General features: G+C 43.1%; 1 protein-coding gene and 1 long non-coding RNA gene across 3 annotated transcripts in view; one reads left to right on the top strand and one right to left on the bottom strand.

Moving 5' to 3' along the window:
• Positions 1 to 863: 863 nt before the first annotated feature.
• LOC122398620 (polycomb group protein Pc) lies at positions 864 to 8551 on the bottom strand. Its single transcript, XM_043398689.1, has 5 exons — positions 6571 to 8551; positions 5243 to 5286; positions 5038 to 5164; positions 4468 to 4893; positions 864 to 4386 (listed from the first exon to the last, which is right to left on the bottom strand). Exons 1-5 carry the CDS (start codon positions 6628 to 6630, stop codon positions 3763 to 3765), a joined length of 1281 nt encoding a protein of 426 aa, XP_043254624.1. The 5' UTR covers positions 6631 to 8551; the 3' UTR covers positions 864 to 3762.
• Positions 8552 to 10668: 2117 nt separating this feature from the next.
• The window catches only part of LOC122398598, a 78943-nt gene continuing 63786 nt past the window's right edge, over positions 10669 to 25825 (top strand). The window contains exons 1-2 of one of the 2 annotated variants that reach the window (XR_006259202.1): positions 10669 to 10735; positions 14328 to 14446. This is a non-coding gene — a long non-coding RNA (uncharacterized LOC122398598). Of the gene's footprint in view, positions 10736 to 11329; positions 11587 to 14327; positions 14447 to 25825 lie in introns of those variants that run through there. The other variant, XR_006259203.1, reaches the window with a different exon arrangement.

The following is a 25825-nucleotide window of genomic DNA, read 5'->3' as shown; positions in this document are numbered from 1 at the left end:
TTTTTATTCAAGATATTTTACTAATGATATTCTATACAACATTTCTATTTTGATAGAGGAAAACTAACATATTTACATATTTTGGCTGTAAGCATTTAGGTTTCATTTTGTAGTTACACGCAATGTTTTTTGTTGTTGTAAACAGTCTTTTCACGGAAGATGTAGTGATAATATTTAGAAAGCATTTTGTCTTTACTTCACTTAGAGAAACAAACTGATTTATTATGAAATTCAAGTATTGCAGAATTAATCTTATGTTTTCAGTACTTGTGTCTAGGTTATATCGATCGGAATGTATTCTCAAAACGTAATGCAAATTTAACAAATAATAGTTTAATCCTTAAATTGATAATTTAGTTACAAAAGAATAGGCAGAAAGATATCTACATCAATCAATCATTTCTTTATAAATTTGGATGTTTTGCCGCCAAAAGAGCGCAGTCTGTACTAAATTAGGTTATAAAAACCTTAACGACATTATGCATATTTGAAAAGGACCTAACATAAGAGATCTTAAGATTATACAAGAATTTTGCGATAGTATTAATATTCAACAATAACTGTCATCTGTATTAGATGTATGATACGTTGTATACGTATGTATAGGTAGTCTGTTTTACATATGAGTAATAAGATAAAGGATAATACTTATAATTTAAACAATTACATACCGATGAGTCCAAAGGCCTGTCTTAAAATTTAAAAAAATATTGTAAAAATACTTTGATCGGTCCATCACTAAATAGTTATTCGATATTTGTTTTATAAATAAATTAAATTTAATTAAAAAAATTGAATCATTTATTTCACATATTCCATTCAATTTTGAGAATGAATTCCGACACGTATAATCTAGACCTGGCGAGTGTTACGAAATAAGAACTGTCAACAGCTCCATCATATTTTAACTTTGATTGCGTTACGACGTCTTCGATCGATCGTCAAAGGCCAATACGAAATTTTAATAAAAATTATATACATTAACGTTAATCGTAACACATGTTCGATAGAAATTTTTAGAATAACTGTTATTTTATTCTCCTTTAACTTTACACATTAGATAATAACATAAATTGAAACTTAAAAAAAGAGTCAGGTTTCGAGGCTTCAGTAAATAAAACATACGTTCGGCTTCAAATGGATGGAAAACAAGTACTGCACGCGGGCAAAGTTCAAGTAAAGGTTTTATTGAAATATAAGGAATCTGTACCAGACAGAACTAAAATTACCGTTGAATTTGGTACTACCGGGGTTCACATATCGTATATGCCTGCGTAATCGCTGGGTTATCAGTTTTTTTTTCCCATGTGTATCGTATAAGTAGTCTGAATATTCTATAAGTACAGAAACAATATCGAAGGTACGCGCACAGTCTATCTCAAATTCTAAAGCTAAAAAGGATCTCCTCTAGACCTGCAGTTGCGATTTACATTTACAACTTAAAGGGGTTTTCGCTTCATCTATTTACAATTAATAACTGAAAGGTCTAAAGCTAACGCAAGTTTCTCGCTCCTTTATCATAGTGTGTAAGTTTCTGCCTATTTACACTTTTTACAGAATTCCATTTCTCAATGTACAATATTACATTACAACAATTTAAATGTATATTCGATCCCATGCAATTTTCATCGCAAGGGACCGCGACCTAATTGTACACAAATAGCCCCATTTTTAAAAAGATAAATCGCTATTTTAGATTGTACAGTCTATACAAAATATTAAGCGGTCTTAGGAACACTTTGTCCACGATAGTGTTTCCAATGCTTTAAATTATAAGAAGGCTTCTTCTGCCTAATGTACCACAGAAATGTTTAATTGATCCAGGCTTCGTTAAAGGGACGCATTGCGTACACAGTCTAATAATACTATATTAAAAACGTAAAAACCTAAAAACTTTTATATTAGTTACAATAAATAAGCAACATATATGTTTTAAGTTTTATACTTATATTATTTAACTATATCACGGATTTACTGGTTCTGAAAGTGTACGCGAACTGTACGGTGCGAAATCGTTAAAATTAAATGATGCTCGAATAGCGTGTAAGTTCGATAAGATTAGAATTTGGTTGTTGTACTCAATTTATGTTCGAGATGACCGTTCGAGGTAGGAACATCTATTTGGTGACATACTCGACAACACATCTAGAAATAAAATTACGCTCTCAGGGTACGCGTGAAGGTTCTTCGATACCGTTGGGATTGAATCGCGCTCTGCGTTCTCATTATTTTTATCTCATCGAATACTTTATGCGCAGTCAGTCCTTAAATAGAAATGAAAAACATTTGACGGTATAAAAAAAAAATGCAACAGCTAACATTAAATAACACGAAATCAATTCATAACAAAATTAGAAACTGATGAAACACGTTACAGGTTACAAAGTCATTGCGTGCTATGCCGTCGACAAACATGCATTGCTTTTTGCTTTCTGTGCATTAAAATCTGTGATGTTACAACAACTTGAAGAAATCAATGTGTTTATGCCTCTAGATGAATCTAACACCTACTAATGAATGACATCACCTTTCGTTTGTGACACGATATTATTCGCTAAAAGAACGGAAAAACAAATTAAATATTTATCAGTAAATACAATATAATATCATAATGCTGAGAAATACGTTGTCAAGATAAACAACCTTGGTTTTCTTATACTCGAAAAATTTTTTTTTTTTTCGCTTCGAACTCGCTTCTACAAAGCTGCTTCCATATTCTAAAAACGAATTAGAAAAATATTTCTTTCCAGATCTGTACTATTTATCATAGTAAAATTCGAAATTAACTAATTTCACACAGTTTCCTCTGCAGAATTCTAATAGAAGCGGAAATGCAATCAATGAGAAAATGTATTATCCTCTAACGTTGTTTCAGATCTTTAGTACAGTTAAGGTCTATCAAGCGTTTTAAAATGTATAAGTGTACATCGTACAACGCGACAGTAATCCATAAAGTTATCGTTCCTCGTGTATAATCATTGTACGATGACTAAGGGTGTGCAAGAACCCGATGGTCGGGACGAATCGGGAAGAGGTCCAGTCGAGACGGGCCCAGTTCCCGAATATTTCGAGATTCCCGATAATGTTTGAAATCCTTAAAAAGAATTCGTGATGGACAACATTCTTTCAATGTCTTCTGCCAGTTTTCGACAAGTTATTGGAAACACCGACTCTAAGAATCATGTGACTTGATGTAAACAAACGTGTGACTGCGTGCTTAGTACATACTTGGGTATTGTGTACACACTGTTCATCGACTTCTCGGGATTTTCGGAAGTCCTAAAAATTCGAGAATCTCGAAACTTTCGGGTACCCGTCCCAATCCCGAAAAATATTCGTGTTCCCGACCCGACCCGATATTTCGGGTTCTCGTACACCCCCAACGATTACGGTCTTACTATCTTTGTTGTTGATTTACACGTATTCCCTTGCAATACTGAAGCTGACTATTAAATTTTCAGTTTTAATAAAATCCACGAATATCGCGTAACGATGAATCGAATTTGAGGCTCACGTTTCTATTTTTCTGTTGGCTTTTGGAACTTCACACGGAACGGTACAGTACCGGAAACTGAGCGGCGAGTTTTCTCTCGATATCACTCACCCCATCAATCCTCGACGATCCGCGAAGTCCGTTACTTAGAAAAGTTTAATCGCTTGGTACAGTCAATATATTCTCGGCTTACCACTCGACATGTGAAAATAATTTATATTTACAGTAGTTCGATAAAATTCACAGTAAAGGTCTCTATTCGTAGTACGTTAATAGATATCGCTTTTCGGATCCCTCTCCCGGAAGAATCCTTTCTCAGTCTTACACTCCCTGATGGTAACGGTTTTAAGGTTCACCGTGACGTCTGTAATGAACACCTGATCGGCGACTGGATTCCTCGCGTGCCAGTAATCCGTACCAGGGCTGGAGAGAGGGACGTACACGTCTGTCTTCGTGATTTCAGTTTGTTTTATACTCGACGTATTATTATTGTTAGTATTGTTATTATTATTGTTATGGTTGTTGTTATTATTATGACTATGATGCCCGTTCACGACAGTCGGTAACCTATTGTTGTTCGTGTAAGAGTCCGTAGGGCTGGGCGATTTATGACCGTTCGCGTCCACAGTCACGGCCCCGTTCGACTTCTCTTGTTTTTGTTCCGACAAATGCCTCTTTTTGGTAGGCTGTTCCAAAGGTGTATCTATCTGCGGAGATAGGGGTGCCGGCGGTGCACGCGGTAGCGAGGGTGGTGGACCGTGTGGTACGTCCGCCTCAGGACGTTTTTTGTCCTGCGCCGCTGGTGCTGGCGTCGTTGGTACCGCTGGCGACGGTTCCTCCGGCGTGGACTTCACGCTGGACGACGACGGCCTTCTACCATTAATTTTGTGACTCTGAAACAAACGAAACCCATGAGATAAATTACTCTTTCTCTCTTCTTTCAGCCCTAATTCGGAAGATAAATCAACACTCACATGATAAGGAGGAGACGCAGGATTAGTCTTCAGAGGTAATAACCGAGGGATTTTATTTGGCGGCGGACTTCCACTACCGCTGCTTGGACTGCTCGTGGTAATGGTAACGCCGATTTTCCCCGATTCTTTGCTGAGAACCTCAGCTTTTCTTTTTGTACCCGTTGGTTCTCTCCTTGGCAGCAGGGGACTGTCCACGCTACTATTGGAGCTATCTGAATCGACGTTAAACGAGGATGCCAATAATTCCGGAACCGTGGGTGATTCGTGCCCATCGAGGGAACTTGGAAGCGTATCTTCGTCAGGTGCAACGGGATTCAAACGGGCAGCTGATGTACTACCGGTAGTCGACTCGTCTTGACTATCTTCGCCGACTCTTTCGTCTCCACCAGGTTCTTCTTCGACAACTAAATTGGCCAGAACTTGTTCCTGTAAGTACGAAAATACATGTTTATGCATTAATATGAAAGATATTAATTGCTACAAACAATTATCCGCGTTCAGTTAATTCATTCTAAACTGAAAGATAACAATAACCGCTATTTGTTTATAACATATTAATGATCTACTTACATTGTACCTGGCATCCCTCCGCCTAGGTCTTCTTGTAACAACCACTTCCCCACCTCTTAGACTTTCTTCGTATAATTCGATTAACCTGACGTCTAATATGTTCTCTTCCGGTTCCCACGTGTTGTATCTAAAAAGAGGAAGAAAGTTATATTCGCAACTTCTTTGAATGGACCTATTAATGATTCGATCGCTTCTGTAGACTTACTTTTTACTCCATCCTTTCCATTTCACAAAATACTCCACTTTGCCCTGCAACAGAACAGAAAATAGCTTGCTTACACAATGCAATTATAAAAATAATTACAAAATGAAACAAATTATGGGTAACGGTATCGCGCGACAAGTTTCTCCAATAATTTAATTCTACTCGATTCGAGAGATATTCGTTTATGTTTCGTCGTCAGTACTCCATTCACATTCGTGTTTACTAAGTCATTCCTCTTTTGCGCGCCAAAAGAATTGAAAGAACAATTTAGAATCCATTTTGATCTTTGTCTATTGAACTAACAAATCGTTCTAATCCTTTTAAATTTGATAGATTGTATCGTACATATGTACACACGGATTTTACAGTGAATTAAATAAAGTAAACTCGAAATCTAGTGTATTAAGAAATCTGGATGGAGAATAAATCTACTCCTAGTCGAATTATCGAATATGCATAACCTATCAACCGGCGAGAAAAAGCCTTGGCGCCGACGTCGAAATCGAACCGATCGCAAAGATCTGTTTCGCGCGTCTGCGTCAAAGAGCAGCAGATCTTCGAATCCATCTCATAGCGTACGGTCGATAAAACGGGCGGCGTTGACTTCCACGAGAGCCGCTCATACTGCTCACCTATTGGCCGTCGGCCAACGAACGAAAGCATGCCGACCGGTCGTGGTGCGCAGCCAGTGTGACAGTTGGAAAACAATGACATAACTGTGCAGGTATAGGACACGTCGGTTTATCGCGCATGAGCCGGTCGCAGCTGAGAAGTCTCTCGCGTGTTTTATGTCGATTTACAACGTTGCCAGTCTCGACGTGTCGTTAGTGTACTCCAAAGATCGCCGGTACACGATAGAGACATCAATTTTTGCGCAGATCACGAAAGTTTAAAAATTCCATACGTCAATACCAAAGACCCGTACAATGTATTAAACTCTTGGATGCGTAACGTATGATTTTTTTGAGAATTCTTTGTCCGCGTAAAAGAGCAACGCATCTTGTCAATGAATTTTTCGCAGAATTGTTATCAATCTTATACTCCTGGACGTATATTTTTGTCAAAGCATGCGTGCGCTTGGAGAAAATGAAATGTCTCTTATAAAAAATGAGTATACGTTGGTAAAAACGTGTCTATTAAGGTTCAACGAGAGATATCGGGAAGCATCGTGCAAGGTAGAAATCGCTACGGGAGGGGCAGAATCGTCGGAACGATAGTGGGAAAGAGAAAGAGATCGTGAGAGGGGAGGAAGTGGCAACGGCGCATAGACAAACAGATTCCATGTTGTGGCGCTATCTGCCGGTGACGGTTCGCAGTTCCTTACTTACCCGCTTTAACCTCTTCTTCGTAATCCGTTCCGCAGCGTAAACTCTGTCACCCAGATCCATGATGTTTTAATCCTTGTTCTTTGTACGTGTATGGGAGATGCTACTATATCCAATAAAAGAGCGATGTGCGTCACTAATAAACCACACCGAGTAATGTAACACCATATGTACCGAAACTAGATCGGACACCACACGGCACTCTTTAATTAAATTTGGATGACACACGTAAACACGACAAAACGACCAAGACAATTGTCGTTTTAACAAGGCAAACGTTGCGTTAATTTCAATGAGTGCTCCGAATTCTCCGTTGGCGTTTTGGAGCAGACGTTACACAACATGAAATACGATGACCACGTGTTTCCGAAGGGCGATCAATTCGATCGCATCTTCGACGTGTTAAACATTTTCAATGAAAATTGTGTGAAGCAAGATGCGGCACGTGTTGTCTCGAATACGAGAACACTCGGCATTGCTCGATGTTTTCCGCACTGATCGGAGTCGACCGACGGTGATTAGAGTGGCTGCTATTTCAGCGGCGAGGCGGCAATGCGCCCGATGTTTTTTGAAAGGCCAGTAGTCGCGGTAAGACCGGCGAACACGAGCGAAGTCGGCGTACACGCACGTCCCATCGAGAAGGGAATTTCAGGCGGCACAGTTTGCGCACCGTGAGTTTCTTCTTCGTGTGTTCAACGCACAATAATCTCGCGTACGATATTCGTCGAGCAATCGGGCCACTCGACTGCGTTTCGTCTTTTTTCAAGTCGTGTACGGACTTGGTGTCTGTGTTGGCCGGCAACACGTTTTCTGCTTCTGCTGGTGCTGCTGCTCCCTTCGTGCAAGATCGGGGCTCGTGACGTCAGCGATTTCCCCTCACCTCGTAAACACCAAACATGGCCGTCGTACGGATATACGCTGGTCGAGTGCGTCCCAAGCTGATGGTGAAAATTGACGTCGATATAGGCACTAGCGACTTATGAATCCGCGAATGAAACGCGGAAAGACGTTTGGAAGCCCTGTGAACACCGGACAGGCTTCCTATATGCGAATATTCGAAAACTGGAGCGATCGACTCACAGCGTCTAGTACATTCTGCAGATCGAGGCCGACTAGAGCCGAGGTCTGCCGAACTCCCCTCGCAAGCTTAGTGGACTCGCCCGACCCGCTCGAGGTTAGGAGGGGAGGGGGTAACGGTAGAGAAAGACTACCGAAGGAGGAGGGAGAAGCTCTCAACGGTACGTGCGCCGCATACGAGTAAGAGCGAGAGAGAAAGTAAAACAAGGAGAGTGTGATTGAGTGACCGAGGACGAGAGGGGAAGGGAGAAGAGGGAGAGAAGAGCAAGCGCAATGGAGGTAGAAAAGAGAGACGGCGCGACCAGGAGCGCCGTCCTCGGAACAAGAAAGCTGCCTGCCTGCCTGCCTGCCTGCCTGCTTGCTTGCTTGCCTGCCTGCCTGCCTGCCGCCTGCCTGCTACCCAGCCACCCCAAGTTCCCTTCTAGGTACGTGTATGCGTGTGTTTGTGTTGAGAGCAGTCGATGCGACGTTGCCAACTCTATTTCGTCGATAGCACCGCACCAAATGTCACTGGCGTTCTACCGATAAACTCCGGAATTTACTGTGTCGTCGTAACGTTCACTATTTTCCGTTATCGTTGGAACGAATTAATCCTTGTATCCCTCCATAAATGCACTCGCGATCGTATCATAAACGTTTACGAATCAAAATACCGCTCTTGCTGTGTGTTCGCGCCCACGATGTGGCAACACTGTATCCTCTTGTGACGTACTGTCACACACTACATAACACTACCGCACGGCATCGGTCGCCGCATACGATGCTTTTACAGTAAACAGACGCTTGAAACAGATTATTCGACGTAATCGCGAATACGAGAATGCTCCGTATCGAGTAAGAACAGCGTAGAATGAAGCGCGTCACAATACACGAGCGGCGCTCCTCTCGTGAAACGTGTGCAACCTCAACGGATCCCGAAACGAGAGTGTCCTCTCCCGTGCCGACGAACACACAGGGAGAGCGGCTGAGCAATGGAAAAGGAGAGGGATACAAAAAGAGCGAGAGAGTTAGATGGGGAGCTTGCTCCTCTCCGTCCTTCAGCGTAAATAGCAGGATAAAAAAGCCACGACGGTGGCGCTCGATTGGTGAGATTCTCGAGGCGCCACCAACGCTCCGAACCCCGCACGACGGGTCGACCAATCGGCGAGTGGCACAGCCCACGTCGGTTCCCCTCGACTCGTCGAGAAGGCGGGATCACGGACAATCGTCGGTCGACGGTTCAGTTCGAGGTCCCCATCGCCGCGCCGCGCGCGTCCCTGCAGTACCACAGACACCAGTCTTTCCGTTTTGCCGCAACTTTCCCCCTCTGTATGTTAAAACAGAGACAGACTCTTTCTCCCTCCCCATCGCTCTTCCCCTCGTGCAGGAAACCCGAATAGCGGAGCGCTACTGTGCCACTGGTCTTCGTCACGTCTGTTTCTCTCTCTTTCTTTCTCTTTAACGCCCACGGGTGTGTAAAGTCGTATATATTGTATGTGCAAGCGTAGGGCGGGCACGTGGGTGAGGGGTACGAGGGGAAAGTATATATATACATTTACATATATACGAGCGCACATCGTCACAACCATTTCCCCTCTCTGTGCCCGCGTCGGCGGTGGCCGACCACCGTCGGTATTGAAATATCCTGGCCCTGGAGAGCCAAGTAGCCGTGCGGCGATGCCGCTTCTCTTTATAACCACTACGTTCTGCACCGAGACCGATCTTCCTCTCCTGTGCTCTTCCCCACCCTTTCTCCGTGCATGCACCTTTCCCCTTTCTTCGTCTCTTTGTCCATGTTTTCCGCCCTTCTCCTTCCATCCTTCACCTTTCTCCGTTCACCCTGTGGTTGTAACGCTCGTAATTCGTCTGTGTTGCCTGATGTGCCCTTGCTCGAATGGATAGTAGCGGGATGGGAGTTGCGTACCCTCTTTCACGAGTTCGCTTTCCCCTTCTCTCTTTTCCATCCGATTCGAGGTTTGCCTCCCTTTGAAGCTCAATCAATCGTCGTATGAAGTGCTGCGCAACCCTGTGGCCGATGCACAAAAGTAAAAATGCGAGCGTGCGTCGCGCGTCGGATTTTCTCGAGTCGCGCACATTGCGCAACCATGGAATATACAAAGCCAACGTAGATGGCGTGCCACGGGTACGCAACTTATGGCTCGTCCCCTCCTTTTCCTTCTTTCCCCGACGTAAGCAATCCTCTCCTTTGTTCTTCGTCATCATCTCTGCTGTATTTCGCGCCTTTAAAGTAACATCCTCGATCTTAGTAAGTACCTTTACAGCAGGTTCTTAAGATTCTAGTCGACTGAAGTAATCTTGAAATACACAATTTGTAAATTCAGATTTAAAATTTACTACAATGCACATAACGCAATTGCGATGCGTGCCCAGTTTTTAACATGTTTAAAATTACAGTCGAAGTTCAATAACGTTGGTTTGAAACCATAGTCATGCTACAGTGCACACAGTAAGCATCGATAAATACCGGATGAGAGCTGTTTTAATTTTAGAATATGATATCGATTACGTAATGAGTAAATTAATCTCCTGTTCCTGTAATTGAGATACTGATCATGCCACTAACGAGCATACCATTAAGATTCTAATTCAATTACACTATATTATTGAGAACTAACCACTTATCGACTAAGTTCTTGATCTCTGGGTATATTTAATATGATAGATCGGAATCGATATGGTAAATTACGAAAACACGAATTGCATAGATGGCGGGATACGCGTATGTCTAGAAAAAGTGTGTCCTATAGTGCTCGTCGCTCCATGTATGGTTAGTGGCAGTAAGCTGTACCAGAGATCAACAAGTCTGTTTCTATGGCTTAAACGAGGAGATATGATTCTATAAAATAAACAGAAAGAGCGAAAGTGCTTAGAAGCAGCGTAGTGACCAAGAGATGGCGGCGAGCTAATTAAAGCTGCGCAAGAACGTGATAAGCAAGGGCAAACGCGCACGAAGCCGCAGCGCACGCGACCAAAGATACGGGAGAACGATGAGGCCACTGATTCGCGTTTCTCATTATGCGGGCCGTCCATCGCGCACACGGCAACGTCGAAGGCAGGGCGTGGCGCGTTCTTCGTGGATCTAAATCGAATGGTACGTCGTATGTCTTTCTAAAAATCTGTTATCGAACATCGAAACCGCTCCCGTAGTGCATGACATTCTCTCATGGATTGCTAGGATGCCACGCATCTGTACCGCGCTAGGTCCGTGAACTATTCGATTCCTTGTATGCATCTGTCTACCGCGTTTAAGGTTAAAAAGATGCAAAGTGTATAGGTTAAGAAGTAACGACTGCAGTACATCGGTCGGTAATTGGTAATGCGAAGCACGAATAAGCTTTCGATTGTAAATACAGCATCTACATTGTCTGAAACATCATGTCGGCGCATATCGATTGCAAATGTCACGAAATTATTCCGAGTACAACAGATTTCAATAACCATGTACACGAACAATACGTGGCAACGTTGCGTCGTTTCGTTGTCGTGAATGTCGTCAGATCGAATGTTTCATATTTACGATCATCCTTTTTACCATTTTAATAGCATATAATTATCTGCCAGGGTTGCAAACTGTTCAGTGCTGCAAGCACGTACGATCGATATGTTCAACATATGTATATCGATATATCGCTCCTAGATCTCACTTCATGTTGTAGCAACATTCACGTAGTGGAAGGAGATCGAAGATGTATCGACTAACTGCAAGTGGAATCTTCCGTGCAACGGTCGTTCTGTATTCATTTGAATAGTTTATATGGTAACTCGTATACCGCGATCGACCGTTGACAGATCAATTCGCACGTTGAAAAAGTACGTAGTGAAAATGGTGTCCTTTGTGGTTCAGTCGTGTAAGAAATTGATGCAAAGATCGTTCGAGCAGTTTTAACGACGCGCGTGGTGCTTCGAGAGAGAGTGGGAGAACCGAGTTCAAGCAACAGTCAGGTTGGAAAAAGTGACCATTTAATATCTCAGAATCCGCTAACGATATCGGGATGAATCCTTTTGCATATCATTCTCTACCGTGTTTCATGTTTAGTTATATAACCTTTATCCTCGATCGATGGGTAGTTTTCGAGAAAACTGATATTATAGCTTAGACCGGTGGAGACATCTTCAGTCGGGTTTCGAAGGTACGGACCCTGACTTTTTTCCATGTCGCATACCGAAATGTTTCCAGATCGAAAAGACGCTTGTCGTGCGTGCATAATTAACATGGTGATTAGTTTTACAGAAATGTTCGAACGACGTCCAATTAAACAAATCCGTTACAATTATTTCGATGTCTTCGTTCCTGCGACGTTATTGATGGACTCTCGATGCACGTTTATAATTCCATCAATCGAAAGGATAAGAAAGAGGTTAGGACATAAATTACTTATGACTTCTCAATTATCGTTTGTCGCTTCACTTAAGCGTTTCGTTTCGTGCAAAACCGCGTTATCGATTTACTTCGCGGCCATATGCATTCTGTAATTCGTAACTGTTAAAGGATTAATCGCGTGTCAACCACCGATAAACACAATGATCCAATTATGTACGAGAAGAAACGTTTCTAAAATTGATTATTATTTCCGAACGTCTCGTAACTCGAACACGCAAATTCGATAAATTGTACGAAATTAACGAAACGTGTATTGTGGATTTACAAACTTTTGTCATCGACCAGGATCTTCAATCGGTATGTGCTATTTTAACGTTTTCCAGGATCGCTGTGGCAATTTTATAGTACGAACGATAACATCCTGATTCATGGATAAACTTTGTTCAATTCGTGTAGGTTAACATCCTCCTCCGCGAACGAGTGTAGTATGTAACCGGGTGAAGTGGTACTTGCGCGTAGTAATTTGCAACTATTTGCGCGTTAAACGAACGATACTTGTTCAGAGATTTGTTACCGCAGCTTTTCAAGTATTCGTGTATCTTTAAATATCATGGATATGGAATACGTTTAACCTGGTTATTCGGTTCGGCTTTACTTGGTTTGAACTAACTTCCTATAGCCATAAATATAATATTTATTAATTTTATTCTTTATTGGATCGTCAGGTTTGTTTTCAATGTATTTCCGCAGCTAACGTCATGATAATACATCAGGTACAATTAAATTTCCATTAGCTGCGGTTTATCGTCGAACCTCTGTTATCTGATGCAGACAAGTATATTCGTTCTAAGAAACATTTTCGTTTACACAGAGAAAAGACATGGCGCTTGGAAATGATTCTTCCTTTTTCCGAAAGCGTCAAACGCTCCGTGAAGTAAAGCACTTGTATAGAATTGATACGAACAAATTGCAGACACGTATATAACAATTTCACATTAATTTCTCCTTGAGTCTCGATTATCTGCTGGATCTCGATTCAACCAATTCGCCTCGGTCGCGATTAAGTCGGTTAATCGAGCTCCAGCTGTACATACTTCTATCGAAACAATACTACACACGCGCGCATTTTGCAGTCAAAGGGAATCTCATTAAATTTCCTGCCGTATCGTACAAAGCGTACTGAACTTTTTTGTTTCGTTCTCTCGCCGCCATGGCGTATTAAAATGTTTCAATGATACCGTCTGGTACAAATACCCGAGCCATTGTTGGAAACGCTATATTTTTGGCAGTATCGTAATAGCGAAAGCATAAATAAAGAAGTGGTAATATTTTTTTTTCTCCATTGTTCGAGGTTTCACGTTCCTTTGTGTCCGTATTATACATTTTCCATTACACATCCTGGTATTTAAACCTCGCACGCTAGATTGTGGATTTTACGTATTCATGGCGCATGTAAATGTGAAAAGTGTATGTAGAATGTATGCAAAATAATTTGTTAATATTGTTACATTAATTTACGAAACATATTGCGCATACAATTTACATATGTTTTTCGCGTTAACGTACGCCATAAATGTATAATATCCGCGATATACGAAACGTTAATGATGCAATACGTTCGTCAATTTCGCGCAAGGTTCGGAACAAATCGATGAAGATTATTAATGTCAAATTTCATTGAAATTGGCCATGTCGGCTTGATGTTCGGTTATATCGATTTTCAAAGCCGCGTAAAAGTAAATTCGCGAAAAAAAAATAACAGAATCGATTACTCTTGTTCCGTATCGTGTTAAATTTAAACCGTGTAAAAAGAGAATCGAGCATATCACTAGCAGATTAGTTGGCGTATGCAGGCTCATGCAGAACGGACATGTTTTTTTTCGATTTGTTCAACATTTTTGTTTACAATCCAGTTCCCTCACCCACACCGACGAGATAGCACGACGATACACGGTGACTCACGAAATTGATCGCACGATAACATTGTTTCAAATTTGTTTATATTAACTACAATTTAGTTAACAGTTCTTCCCATTAACTACAAGTGTACATCTTCGACAAGTAAATTATTATATTTTTCTCAGGATCAAATTAAAAATATTATTACGAGTAGAAATTATTTTTTTTTACTGCTATCGAACTAAGGAAGCGTAACGTTTGTTACATCCCTTCAAATATGTGATTTTAAATATTTGTTTAGCCTTCCTGCCCGCCCTTATTCTGTTAAAAATATTACGTATAGAAAATTATGCGTTTTATAAATTTCCGTTGACGTTACGAGAGTTGGGAAAGGGTTGGAGGGTTGAACGCAGTGGTTGATCGCCGTCTTTGCCGCTAATACGATTTCCCTTTGCATTTTCAGGGAACGTTCTCCCATCGCGATAACGTGTACCAGTCCGTGGTGTGATCGAGTGGTTCTCGTAGTCGCGGGCGATTCGTCAAGTACGCGGGCAGACACCCGGTAGACGAACACCTACCCACGTAAGTTCGATTATTAATTCAGCGGCGGGAGCGCGCGGCGCAGAGGCTTGGCGCAATGCACCGCTCTTTATACGGAGCGACGCACCGCGCCTTGTGTACGAGTCACGTACAGCCGCCTGGCGTCTGCGTGTTCGCGCGCACGTACACGACGGCAAACTCGCGCTCGCCACGATGTTACAACCATGAAGCGAGTGTATACGTCCGTCGCGTTATCGGGCCCGTGTTATCGCGCGAACTCCTCTCACGGCGCTTAAGTGCGCTCCGCTGCCTCGCGCGGAACGCCGCTGCTCCCACGTACATACATACACACACACACGCGCCAGCGAAACCGACTAAAAAATCTCGCCGCGTTCGAGGCCCTGTACCGATTAACCGGCCGAAAGAACATCTCTTCTAGGTGAGTTCGACTCTGAATTGTCCAGAATATCGAGCCTTTCGAGGCGATCATTTGTTTCAATAATTTTTGGCATAAAACTCTTACAAACATGTACGAACACTACTTAACCCTTTGCACTCTTAGGTTCGACCACCTGCTACTGACTCGAACAGACTTTCTTACGAAATAGATAGTAAATATCCAAGTAAACATCTCTTTGTTTACATTTTGCGCTTATGTATTTTCTCCTATCACTTTAACGCAATAATATCGTTGCATTCCCTTAGAGGGTACATCCAAATTCTTTGTCCCTTCAGATGGGACAGGCGAGTGCAAAGGGTTAACATTGAGCTCTCTTGTTGGTGATATCGTCTAACAAATTGTATCGTACCTTCGATTCCATAGATAGAATATGTGTACATTTACGTTTCTATTAGGCCTGAAAGGGGTTAATAAGCAATCTTTAAGTTAAGTAGGTCCCATCGGGGAAAGACTTTCGATATTCAGGCGTTGACACTGTTCAATTAACAACGACAGAATGCTTCCTGTTCGTTAATCTAGATGAAATTAAATAAGTTAACGGCAATGTTTGCGATGACGTTGATTGAAACGATTCTGATGGAAGTGGGAAATATGAGATGCTAAAAACTAGACATTGAAGTGCGAGGTGTTCGTCCGGGGAAAGTTCTCTAGGCACTGATTAACTAACGGTGAAATCGATGACACTCGATTAATTGAGTAATTAATGACGACTTAATGGCGTTTCTTCTAATTCCAACAAAAGATAGCAATGCAGGCTATTAAAAGCGAGGCGTTGATAATGATTCCAAGTTATAATAGGCGCGGCTGAAAAGATTTCCGTTCAAAAACTTCCGCTCATTACTTAGCAGAGGAAGAGCGTTCTTTTATTCAGTCATCTCGAATGATATCTGTTAATAATTGATGATATTTAACGGGATAATTGTTTGCCAAATTGTACCGAGTAGTTAATGGCGGAAGAGACAACCTCTGTAGTTAAGTTGACGTTAATAATGATTTAGTAACGTATACCTAAGTAATATTCGATCGAAACGAGTAATGTCGGGCACTGAAAAGTCTGCAGTTGTAATAATTAACCCTTCAATCTAGGAATAATCTCTCAAAAGTCAGAAACGACATCCTTATTCATGCAATCACTCGAGTAGAGACAAAATCATTTATTAACACAAGAATATAGCAAACGTTTGTGCATCGTCGAAAGATTACGTTGCGTAAATCGCAATGGTGGATCGTACGCGAAATTTCATACCTATGCAAGTACACAATGAAATCTCATATTACGATGTACACATTGCCTAAACACTGTCCCTTCTAAATAAACAACATACATCTACAGGACACGAATCGATGCATTTGAGTTACAAGTTAGGAAACTATACGACCCTAAAGGGGTTGATGCACCGAAATGTTTGCGTTTTTGAGTGGATGTTCTGGCCCCCTAACGGGGACTGATCTGTACAGGGCCGTGGTTTTATGGTAAAAGGGCGGTTCTCGGCGAGAAAGTCGATAGAAGTCCGAAAGATCGACCGTGTCGGAGCACGGCTCGTGATTTCGGACGGCGACGACCGAAATTTACGAACGTCGAGGACGACTGCTGGCTGGCAGCCTCGCGCGATAACGCGTGGGAAGAAGCCGAGGACGTTCCTTTTTGTCGCGCGAGGAATGTCGCGGTGCACGCATGTGGTAGCCTAGCGACACGCCGTGAGCGCGACAGATACAACGAGAAACGTCGCGCGATAAACACCGACGACGGGCGTCGTATCAGCGTCGAAGCGTCGCTCTTACTCGATTTTCAAGTGGCTTTCTCTCGACGGTAGGTGGGGAGAAGCCGCGTCGCTGATAATAATCGCTATAGCCCGCGGTTAGGTAATCTGCCACAGGGAAAAAACTGTCCACCGTGGATTTGTGGATTCATCCACGCTGATAAGAACTGCCTTTCGAGTTGCTTGCGTATCGCTTTGGGCAGATCGACATGGTAATTCCGCGGCGATTTCGAAGCAATGAGCGAAATTATCGGAAGGGGGCCAAGTGCCAAAATCTCAGAGATTGGGATTCTTCCATGATTAGGTGTTACGGTCCCATTGCCAATTACTGCAGGGAAGAGATATGTCTTGGCAGTTAAACAGAAAGTGTTTAACGTTGTTCCCTTGTTCGATGTTGTGTAATGGTGACTTAAATAATATGTCTTCTTTTCGTAATTTACCGTGGCACTTGGCCACGATGATACTTACGCTACACGATTCTAGACGTCGCAAGTTTTTCTAGAGTCAGCCTCCACTATTTCAAGGAACCGTTCATTCCATTCCGTTCTGAATTTAGATTCATAAACGCCTTTCGAACTAATGGCTATTTTATATAAATAATATAAATAAATAAATATTTAAGTTTGTATAACCGAAAAGATACGGGCATAATATCGGTGTTGCGTGTTTCGGTAAAAGTCCCAGATTTCGCGTACACCCTATAGGAGCCAGAGGCGGCCAGCGCTTTGTTGCTCGATTTTGACCCTGGCGCGGTGGGTCCTACCATTTTGTTAGCTCGGCAGGTTCCAGGGGCCTTCCCTCGAAACACGTCCCGGCAGACCAGCTTCGAGCTGGAGCTACATTCCCCGACGCCTCGATTTGCTCTATTCTCCACCCCCATTTTCTAGATCTCGTTTCCGATGCGTCCAACGTGCTCTTCTGATTTTTCTCCGCGGAACCATAATTCTTTTATCCCCTCACTGCGTAAATTTTATTTTATCTTCCAAAAAGAAATTATTCCCTTATAAATCTACGAATTAATTAGTACTCGAACGAAGCAAGCGGATGTTTTGTAAGAAGTGTATGTGTTTGAACCATGGGACCGCTGGCGTCGATGGTGTTTAGTCTAAGCTAGAATAGGTATCGAGTGAGTAAGCTGAAATGCGCCTACGCCTCGAACGTGCATTTTTTTAGATCATTATGAAGATAGGCCTAAACCTAAACACCTTACTCGATACCTACTCTAGCTTAGACTAAACACCATCGACGCCAACGGTCCCATGGTCCAAACACATACACTTCTTACAGTTTCTATAGGAAAACATAGAAACATACATACATCGAGTGCAAATTTTTACGCGGTATGCAATGTCTACGTGTGGTGTGTTTTCTAGTAGTTAGTTTTTAACTTTAACCGTGGTTCCAAACCGTCGATCGTCCAAAAAGCTTCTGCTACCGGTCGTTGGCGTGAAATTAATTACATTCCAGCAGCGAAGCGGTGTGATTATGGACTGTTGCTTTCAACAGCTCGCGTTCGGCCATTAAAATGCTTAGTGCGTCAAAGAAATGGTGTCGACACTGCGTCTGACTCAAACCTGGATAGATCGTGCGTCAATATCCATTCTCGGATTTAACGCTTTCCATTATTCTAACGTAGAAGGAATTATGGGCTGAAATCGTGCCGAGTCGAGCTGATTTCCGGGTTTCGCGATCGTTTCGAAGATCGCAAAGTGTATCAATGCACGTTTTCAAGATCCAACAGTTAGTTACTTAACAGTAATATGAAAACTACATTGTGCATGTTATAGGCTATTTCTTTTATCTTTATTGCGTAAACGACGTTCTACAGTTACCCGTAGATTGATACTTTAGCAATCACCACTAGGGTAACTGGATTTTCGTTCCCACTTATCGTAATGATAACCAGATTCTCCACTTTCACGCATAATTTCGCGATTAGGACGTATCGCGCAATCTTTGCTTCTGCGTTCCCCATTTCAGAGGATCGCACGTAATTTTCCATTGAATTTTTATTCCTCGTCGTACGCGAATGATTTGAAACGAAACGCAACGGTTCCACCAAGAAAATTGGCCCTCTAACGTTGCTTCTCTTTCTAATGACTTTCTACACCTCGTTTCTATGTGAACGAAAACGTATTTATAAAAACAGAATCAACCTGCTCCATACAATCGAAGATTACGCTCGCTCGTTACAAAATCGAAAGGTAAAGGAGCATTCCCGTTTCACGTTCTACGTATATAAATCATCACATATAAATCTTATTGTAATTATAATAAAGTATACGCACACGATACATAGCAACGTACACCTGTATCCATACATATAAGAATTTATCGTACATATCTCCGATCTCCAGGAAACTAATTCCCTCTATCGTTTGCAAGATTTCCACACGGAACAATAGACGGAAACGTACTCTTCCGCCTTATCCGCTTCATCTCTGTATTTATTACAATTTACAATAACTTTCGGTTCGTTTACGTGCATCGGGTCGTTTCAGGAGTCAGCTGTTCCTTAATTCAGTAAATTTCATTGTATAAAAATGTAATCGCATTCGCAGACATAATTAATCATGTATGCCGTGGCGCACCGCTTCGCGTACAACCGATGAATTTCAATCACGGCGCGATAACTCGAACACCGGCTCGGTTAAACGTAACTTTTGTATATTTGGCTCGACTCGATACGGATACACTGTTCCTCGACGGTTTTCTAAACTCTCCTCCGGCGATATTAGCCTCGAAAATGAAGAGCGTAGCCATGTTTGGCTCGTAATCCGTATCGCGAGTCTCGCTCGATGTTACAACGCGCACGGGGTTAAACCAGTGTTATCCAAAGTGGAGGGTGCAACCCCTGGGGAGGGGGTGGGGACGTTTTACAATCCCAGAAGGGCGCGAACAAAAATCTCGAACGTAGAAATATGTGGAAAACTTCAACGTCTGTTTCATTCTTGACGTTTCGCTCAAAGTGTATTACAAAATTAAGTAACAGTCGTGAAAAGAAATGCTGTCGCTTATCTCGAGCGTAGAAATTTTCCTTTCTTCTTAGGGAGGCGGTTCTTAAAAAGTTTCTAAACGACTAGGAGTCCGCTTAAACAGTGGTTTGGTGATATCTTGGTCGAAGAGCAAGTAATTTCTACGTGGAGCCGGTGGAAGCGGTCAAACGGGAGCCGATGTCGAGCAGTTTCACGCGCGAAACTGTTCGTGATTGATAAACTCGCGGACTTTCTACGTCTTAAATTTCACGTATCCTAGCGGCCACCGACCGTGGCGGCCTTTACGGGGCCGTTCTATTTTAGATTTCGAGCCGTAAACTCGCGTAAATCCGCCACACCCTCCTTTTGTTCGCGGACAGAAAACGCGGCGCGCTGTTGATTTACATCCTCCTTAAAATCCGAACTAGCCCCCGTTAAGCGCGATTAATCGTTCGAACGACTCGTTAAAATTTACCATGGATCGTCTCGATCGTGAAAATCGAGCATCGATAGCCGTGGAAACGCTTCTGTCTTCGTTACGCTCGTTTTTCTTCGTTACGATTCTAGTTTCGATTATATCTTCGATCTGAGCCGTTGTCGATCGTCGAGGAATCGTTCCCGAGTCGAAGGTATCGATACTTTCCGAGAAAAGTCGATGTCTCTCCTGGGCACGACCCGTTGCTCGGCTTTCCAGAAATTCGTCGTAGCGTCTTTGTTTCTGGGCCGATCGCGACGAAACTCGAAACTTAGATCGGCGAAATTGTGTAAAATCGACGGCAAAAAGAATTATCCGGATATCTCGTTCAGGAGCCGAGATATTAATTGGCCGTATTTCGTCTGCGCGCGAACGTACGAAATCTCGTACCGTTTCTGCGCAAGTTGCCTGCCTCTCTCGAGCCAAGTGGAACTTTCCACAGCACGGGACCCGACGACCTCGACGTTAGTATCGATATCTCGAGGTGAGATCATCAGGTTCGATCGTTTCGCGAGACCGCCCGTATTTTTGCAAATTGGATCGTTTATTGTTCCGGGATCGAACGATCCATTCGATGTACGTCGAGGAGTCGTCGAGACGGATAATCTTTTCGTGTCAAACGCGCGTTTTTCGCTCGAGCGTTCGCGACAGCTAGCGATCTCTCGATCTTAAAACCGAGTATCAAAGGTTCGTCGGTTTTATCTGAACGAGTAAACACTCGGTAGTTTTAATGCGAAACGAATTATGTCGGCAACGAGAAAACTTTCTGAAGTAACGACGACGACGCTTTTGAATTTGCATTGAAGAGACTCGCGTACGTTGGTGTTAGGTATTGTTGACTATGCACACTACTGCAAACCTTACATTAATTTCCTAACCGCATCGTTTATACGAACCTAACAAATGCGTCATAAATTCACTTGCTACAACGAATGAAAAATCCGCGAATATATAAGTAATCTATATAAAAATCTATTAGCCAAATTTATTAGAATTTCATTTCGTTTCATCGCGTTTTTGCATCTCGAAAGGCAGGCGCGTATTTGCTCGTATAAATCGTTGCGTACACGTTTATTTACTTGGATAAATGCAGGTACTAAATAAAAGTTGCACGTATACAGTCGCAGAGCGTGTAGTTTCGCAAAAAAGATATTGGAAGACACGGCCATTGCAAACGACGCATGGATTCGTTTTCCAATGCTCCCGGGAGTCTATCGAACTCGCAATTTGTTTCCCTTCTGTTACCACCAAACAACATTTTCTACTTTTGTCGTGCAAATGGCGTGTTCGATTGGTTTTATATCAGGCTTCCCTACACAGTCAAACTGTATTAAACTCCCGAAAACTTGAGGATTCTCGCGGCGATTCTACACACAGCCGTCACCTGTAAAATAGCTTGCTGCTTATTTTACTTTTTTACGAATAAATATTCAGCATTTTAATGCATACTGATTTTTGTTAGTCTTCCAAACTCGTGCACGCGTATTCGAGTATACGCGAAATAAAGGTTTGCTTCCAGCCGAGGCTGCATCAACCTCCGCAGCTCTTTGCTCTTCTCTTTCCCCCGTTTCGCGGATGCGTTTACGAGACCGGCGATGATTCCGTCGTGCTCGTTTCTTTGCCCGCGTACAGGGAGAACCTGTTTCGAACGCGTTACCGAGCCACAGTGGTCGGAAATCCCAAAAAGCTGGCCAAATTTTTCATTTTTGAACTTCAGAACTCCGAAACAGCGTCAGGATAACAGTTCAAGCTATCGCGTACAGTTTTTACACTTAATTTTCGTTGTTTCCATCATGGTTTAACGTTTCAACAGCTCCAATACTCGCATTAGATTCATCTACGATGGAAACAAACTCTTGATCAGTAACAGAAAATAGGAAAATGTGTCAGTTTTTCCTTCGAAACGTAAGAACTTCTTGGTCGAAGCGAACGATTGATTTCCTTCAGTTGATCGGCATAAAGACTTTGCCGTCGAAGAAAAAGTTCCTTAGAAATCTTCGATAACATGAGTACTGTTACAGAAAACTTTTTAATTGACTCTTGCTCTTAAGAAGAAGCTATGCCGAATACGGAACAACTTCGTTGAAGAGATATGTCCGATATAGGCGACTTCTTTTTTAAAGAAGAAACTTTTTTTGGTTTCGTAACGAGACTTGCTTCCTTACTTTTCCTGAAACATGATAATAAATATTGTCCAACTATAATGAACGTTTCCCCCATAGAATATTTCGAAGAACCTCTTTCGCGAGTCGCTGAAACGTAGCAAGAACATTACAAAGACCAAATGGCATAATGCGAAACCACAAACCAGTACTCACGGAAAAGGCAGTCTTCTCACGATCTTCCTCAGCCATGAACAATTGCCAGTATTCACGCTGCAGGGGGGTCTCTGTGGAAATCCATGGTGATTTAGCAATTGCATCTAAAGTGTCGTTTATTTTCTGTAATGGATAAGAGTCTTTCTTTGTAACGCTTATTTTATCGTCGATATCTACATAAAATTTCATTTCAACACTTTCGATGGTAAAAATCAGATTTAGCGAGCGGAATTTTTGGAAAATTTCACTATTGATTAAAATTTCGAAGCACGTAGACTAATGATTAATAGCATCCCTATCATGAACACGCATTTTATGGGCGAAAAAATGGATTCCTCTCGCATCGTGAACGTCACGCTCGAGGGAAGAACCCCAATCTGCCCCCCTGATATTTTAGCGTTTCCGTGCAATGCTTGGAGCATTAGGTGCAGACACTCGATAATTGTATAGATATGTTATATAATATATCTGTTTCACAGAAATCATAACGAAAATGGCGTCTATAAGCACACGGTTGCATTATTTCTCCGTTTCATTTGCAAATGTAACATGTTTCTCATTTAACCAGAGGTATTTATGTATAACCCAAGATATACCACTTCAATTATTGAGTGTGTATATCCAATATTCTGCATATTTCTATATGAATATGAGCTCTATCATTCTGCAGAAGAACGTTAAAATCTGAGGGGGCCAGATCGAACCGTTCCCCCGTCAGATGCAATCTTCGCAGTTTCGTGCAGTACGCGATCATCGATATCCCAGATTGAATCGGAGAGTAGACTTCTAACTAACAATATTAGTATTTTGGGAATCGTAGGCTGATTTCCGCGAAGAATTCATCGTCTTGGCCGGTCGTTGGTCGCCGAGTTCTCCGAGACGCGTCGCCGCGTCCTCGACGCCCGCGAGAATTTCGATTCCGGTGAAACCAGCGGCGTTCGCCGAGGTTCTTCCTGGCTCTTCGACCCTCCTCCTCCCCCCACGGGTGGTCGAAATAGCAACCCTTTGGAGAGCGTGGCTGAAAATCAGAAGTTCGGAAGAAAGGTAGGGCGCATCGCGTCGAAGGGAGACGCGCGGTTACGATCCGTAGGCTAGAGAAAGCGAGAGAGAGGGTTGGAGACCCTACACCCACCCCGAACGATAATTCCCGTCGCCATGGAAACACCCCCGAGGCGTCCCTGTGTCAGTCCACCCCCGCACCCCACGAACACCGCCGCCTATCCCTCCGCCGCCTCTTCTTCCACCGCGGACCCCCTCCTGAAGCCCCCCTTTCGCGAGTCCACCAGGAACTGGTATCGATCCACGGACGAGTTCGAGGTCCTACGTATTCTACGGGGAGTGTTACTGACAACAGGATCGTCCGTTTCGCGTCTCTCTTCCGCGTCCAGCCGCGGTCCTTTTTTATCGCGTCGTCCCCGTCCCGCGCGAAACGAATCGTTCTCTCCCCCTCCCGATCGACCATCCCTCCGTTTTCGCTATCAGGAATCGCGCGTTATTGGACCTCGGTTTGTTCCCTCGGCCGTGTCTCGATGTTTGCACGCGGCTCGAGCGGCCGTGGATCTTGCCCGCGCCAAAGGCACGCGGGACAACGATTCCCGATGTCTCGCGTAACTGGGCTCTGCCTTTTCGATCGTACGGGACGAACGCTCGTCGGTATTTTTAGAGTTCGTCCCTCGCGCGCCGTCTCTTCAACCCTGGAGTAGCACTAAATTTGAATGGCACGTTGAGTAATCTGGGGTAATACGACACTACGGACGTGTTCTATGTATTCCGCGCCGAGAATCGCATCCAACGTACACCGCAATCATAACGATAATTACGATTCGTTAAACTAGTTTACGTTTTTGAAACGAACGAAACGTAAATCTGAGAATTAATAAACGCGTTTTCTGTTCTATGCGTGACTCTATTGAATGTAGAGTAAGAGCATTCGTTGCATTTCGAGTCACGTGCAAAGTTTGAGCAACTGTAGGGATTAGTACTAACCGCATCTCGGTAGGCTTAGGGCTAACGAAGAATCGAACTATTTGTACAGTGTTTGTTCGATGGAACCAAATACTGTACAGTTCCCCTACCAAGGGATCAGCGACTCTGGTCAGTTAAGCTCTATTCGATACATGTCAACGTTTCTACCATTTTCCATTCTCTTCTTTTCGGAGCGCTTTAGAAATACGAGTTAGAAAAATGTGTTTGCTGGTCGTGCATACGAGCATGTTTGTTAAGGAAAACTGCAGGATGTCCCTATGCCTACCGGTGCAGAATTAATTAAAAAATCAAATTCTTCGGGGTCCATGGGGACTACTCATCCAATTCCGGCGCGTTTCGCTCGGGGACGTCGAGGAATTTCTGGACGAGATATCGAACGCGGGAAAGGAATCTGTATCGACGTTGGGGATCGACCGGCGAAGGTTCGTGGAATTAGGTGTCCTCGAAAACAACCTCGTCTCGGAAGGTAGCTCTCGGCTCTCGATGGAAAGCCACGCGGCCCGCCGCGTAACAAGATCTAACCCCTACCTCTCATTTTTCCTCCTCTCCGACGGATCACCCCTGCCGGCTGGTGCCCCCTTCTGATTACTCTCTTTCCGTTCATCTTTCTATCTTTACCCGAGTAGCGGGATTCTAGCACAGCCTCGTCGTTCTCGGTTGCTTCTGTCGCGAAGCATAGAGCAACCGTACGAAAAATCAAAAACTGATTAACGATTAATACTCGGATCTAGTAATCGGTAATTATCGTTAACCAATAACATAAATAGCCAATAACCACGATCTTAAAAATGGAGCCGGTAATAGCTAAACCGATCTTCGACCGAAGGTTACTTAAAATCGCAGGTCACAAGCGTTACACGACCTGATGATTAATCGATCAATGGTTTTCAATATCATTGTTACGTTTATTAATTAGTTGGAAAGTCAGGAAATAATGACTGCCCGTCTCTGATATAGAGCGGCGTACGGGCAAAACGTAATTTGATTAATGATTACATCGAGTAATCGATAGTTATGATTAATGAACAACGGAAATAATTGTGGCGGCCAAGGCACCACATACGCCTTAGCCGTTCGAAGCCGCTACAATGTATGGTTGCACACGAGACGATGGTTGCACACGAGACGATGGTTGCACACGAGACGACCAGAGCCGCGTGAGCCGAAAAGCCGTTGTCGTCGTCTCTGACCGTCTTTTGTTTTTGAAGGCCTCTTGGTACGGTGGCGATGATCGTACCAGAGAGTCGAGCGTAACCCGCACCACGAGTCACGTCGTTGTACGACAGCAACAATAAAATTGTGCGGAACGGAACAGAGCGGAGTCATTATCTTCCCGATCCCACATTGGTGACCCCGACGTGATCTCGCCGCGCAAGTAAAGTTTTTTTAAGAAAATTTGGACATTTTTTGTATACGGACAATATTAGTTAGTGTAGAGAAATAAGTG

The sequence above is a fragment of the Colletes gigas genome, unplaced genomic scaffold (assembly GCF_013123115.1).
Source record: "Colletes gigas isolate AHSC1104 unplaced genomic scaffold, ASM1312311v1 Colletes_gigas_Sc00011, whole genome shotgun sequence".
Taxonomy (NCBI): Eukaryota; Metazoa; Arthropoda; class Insecta; order Hymenoptera; family Colletidae; genus Colletes; species Colletes gigas.
Note: the sequence above shows the minus strand (reverse complement) of the source record. Positions and strands in the feature narration are given on the sequence as shown.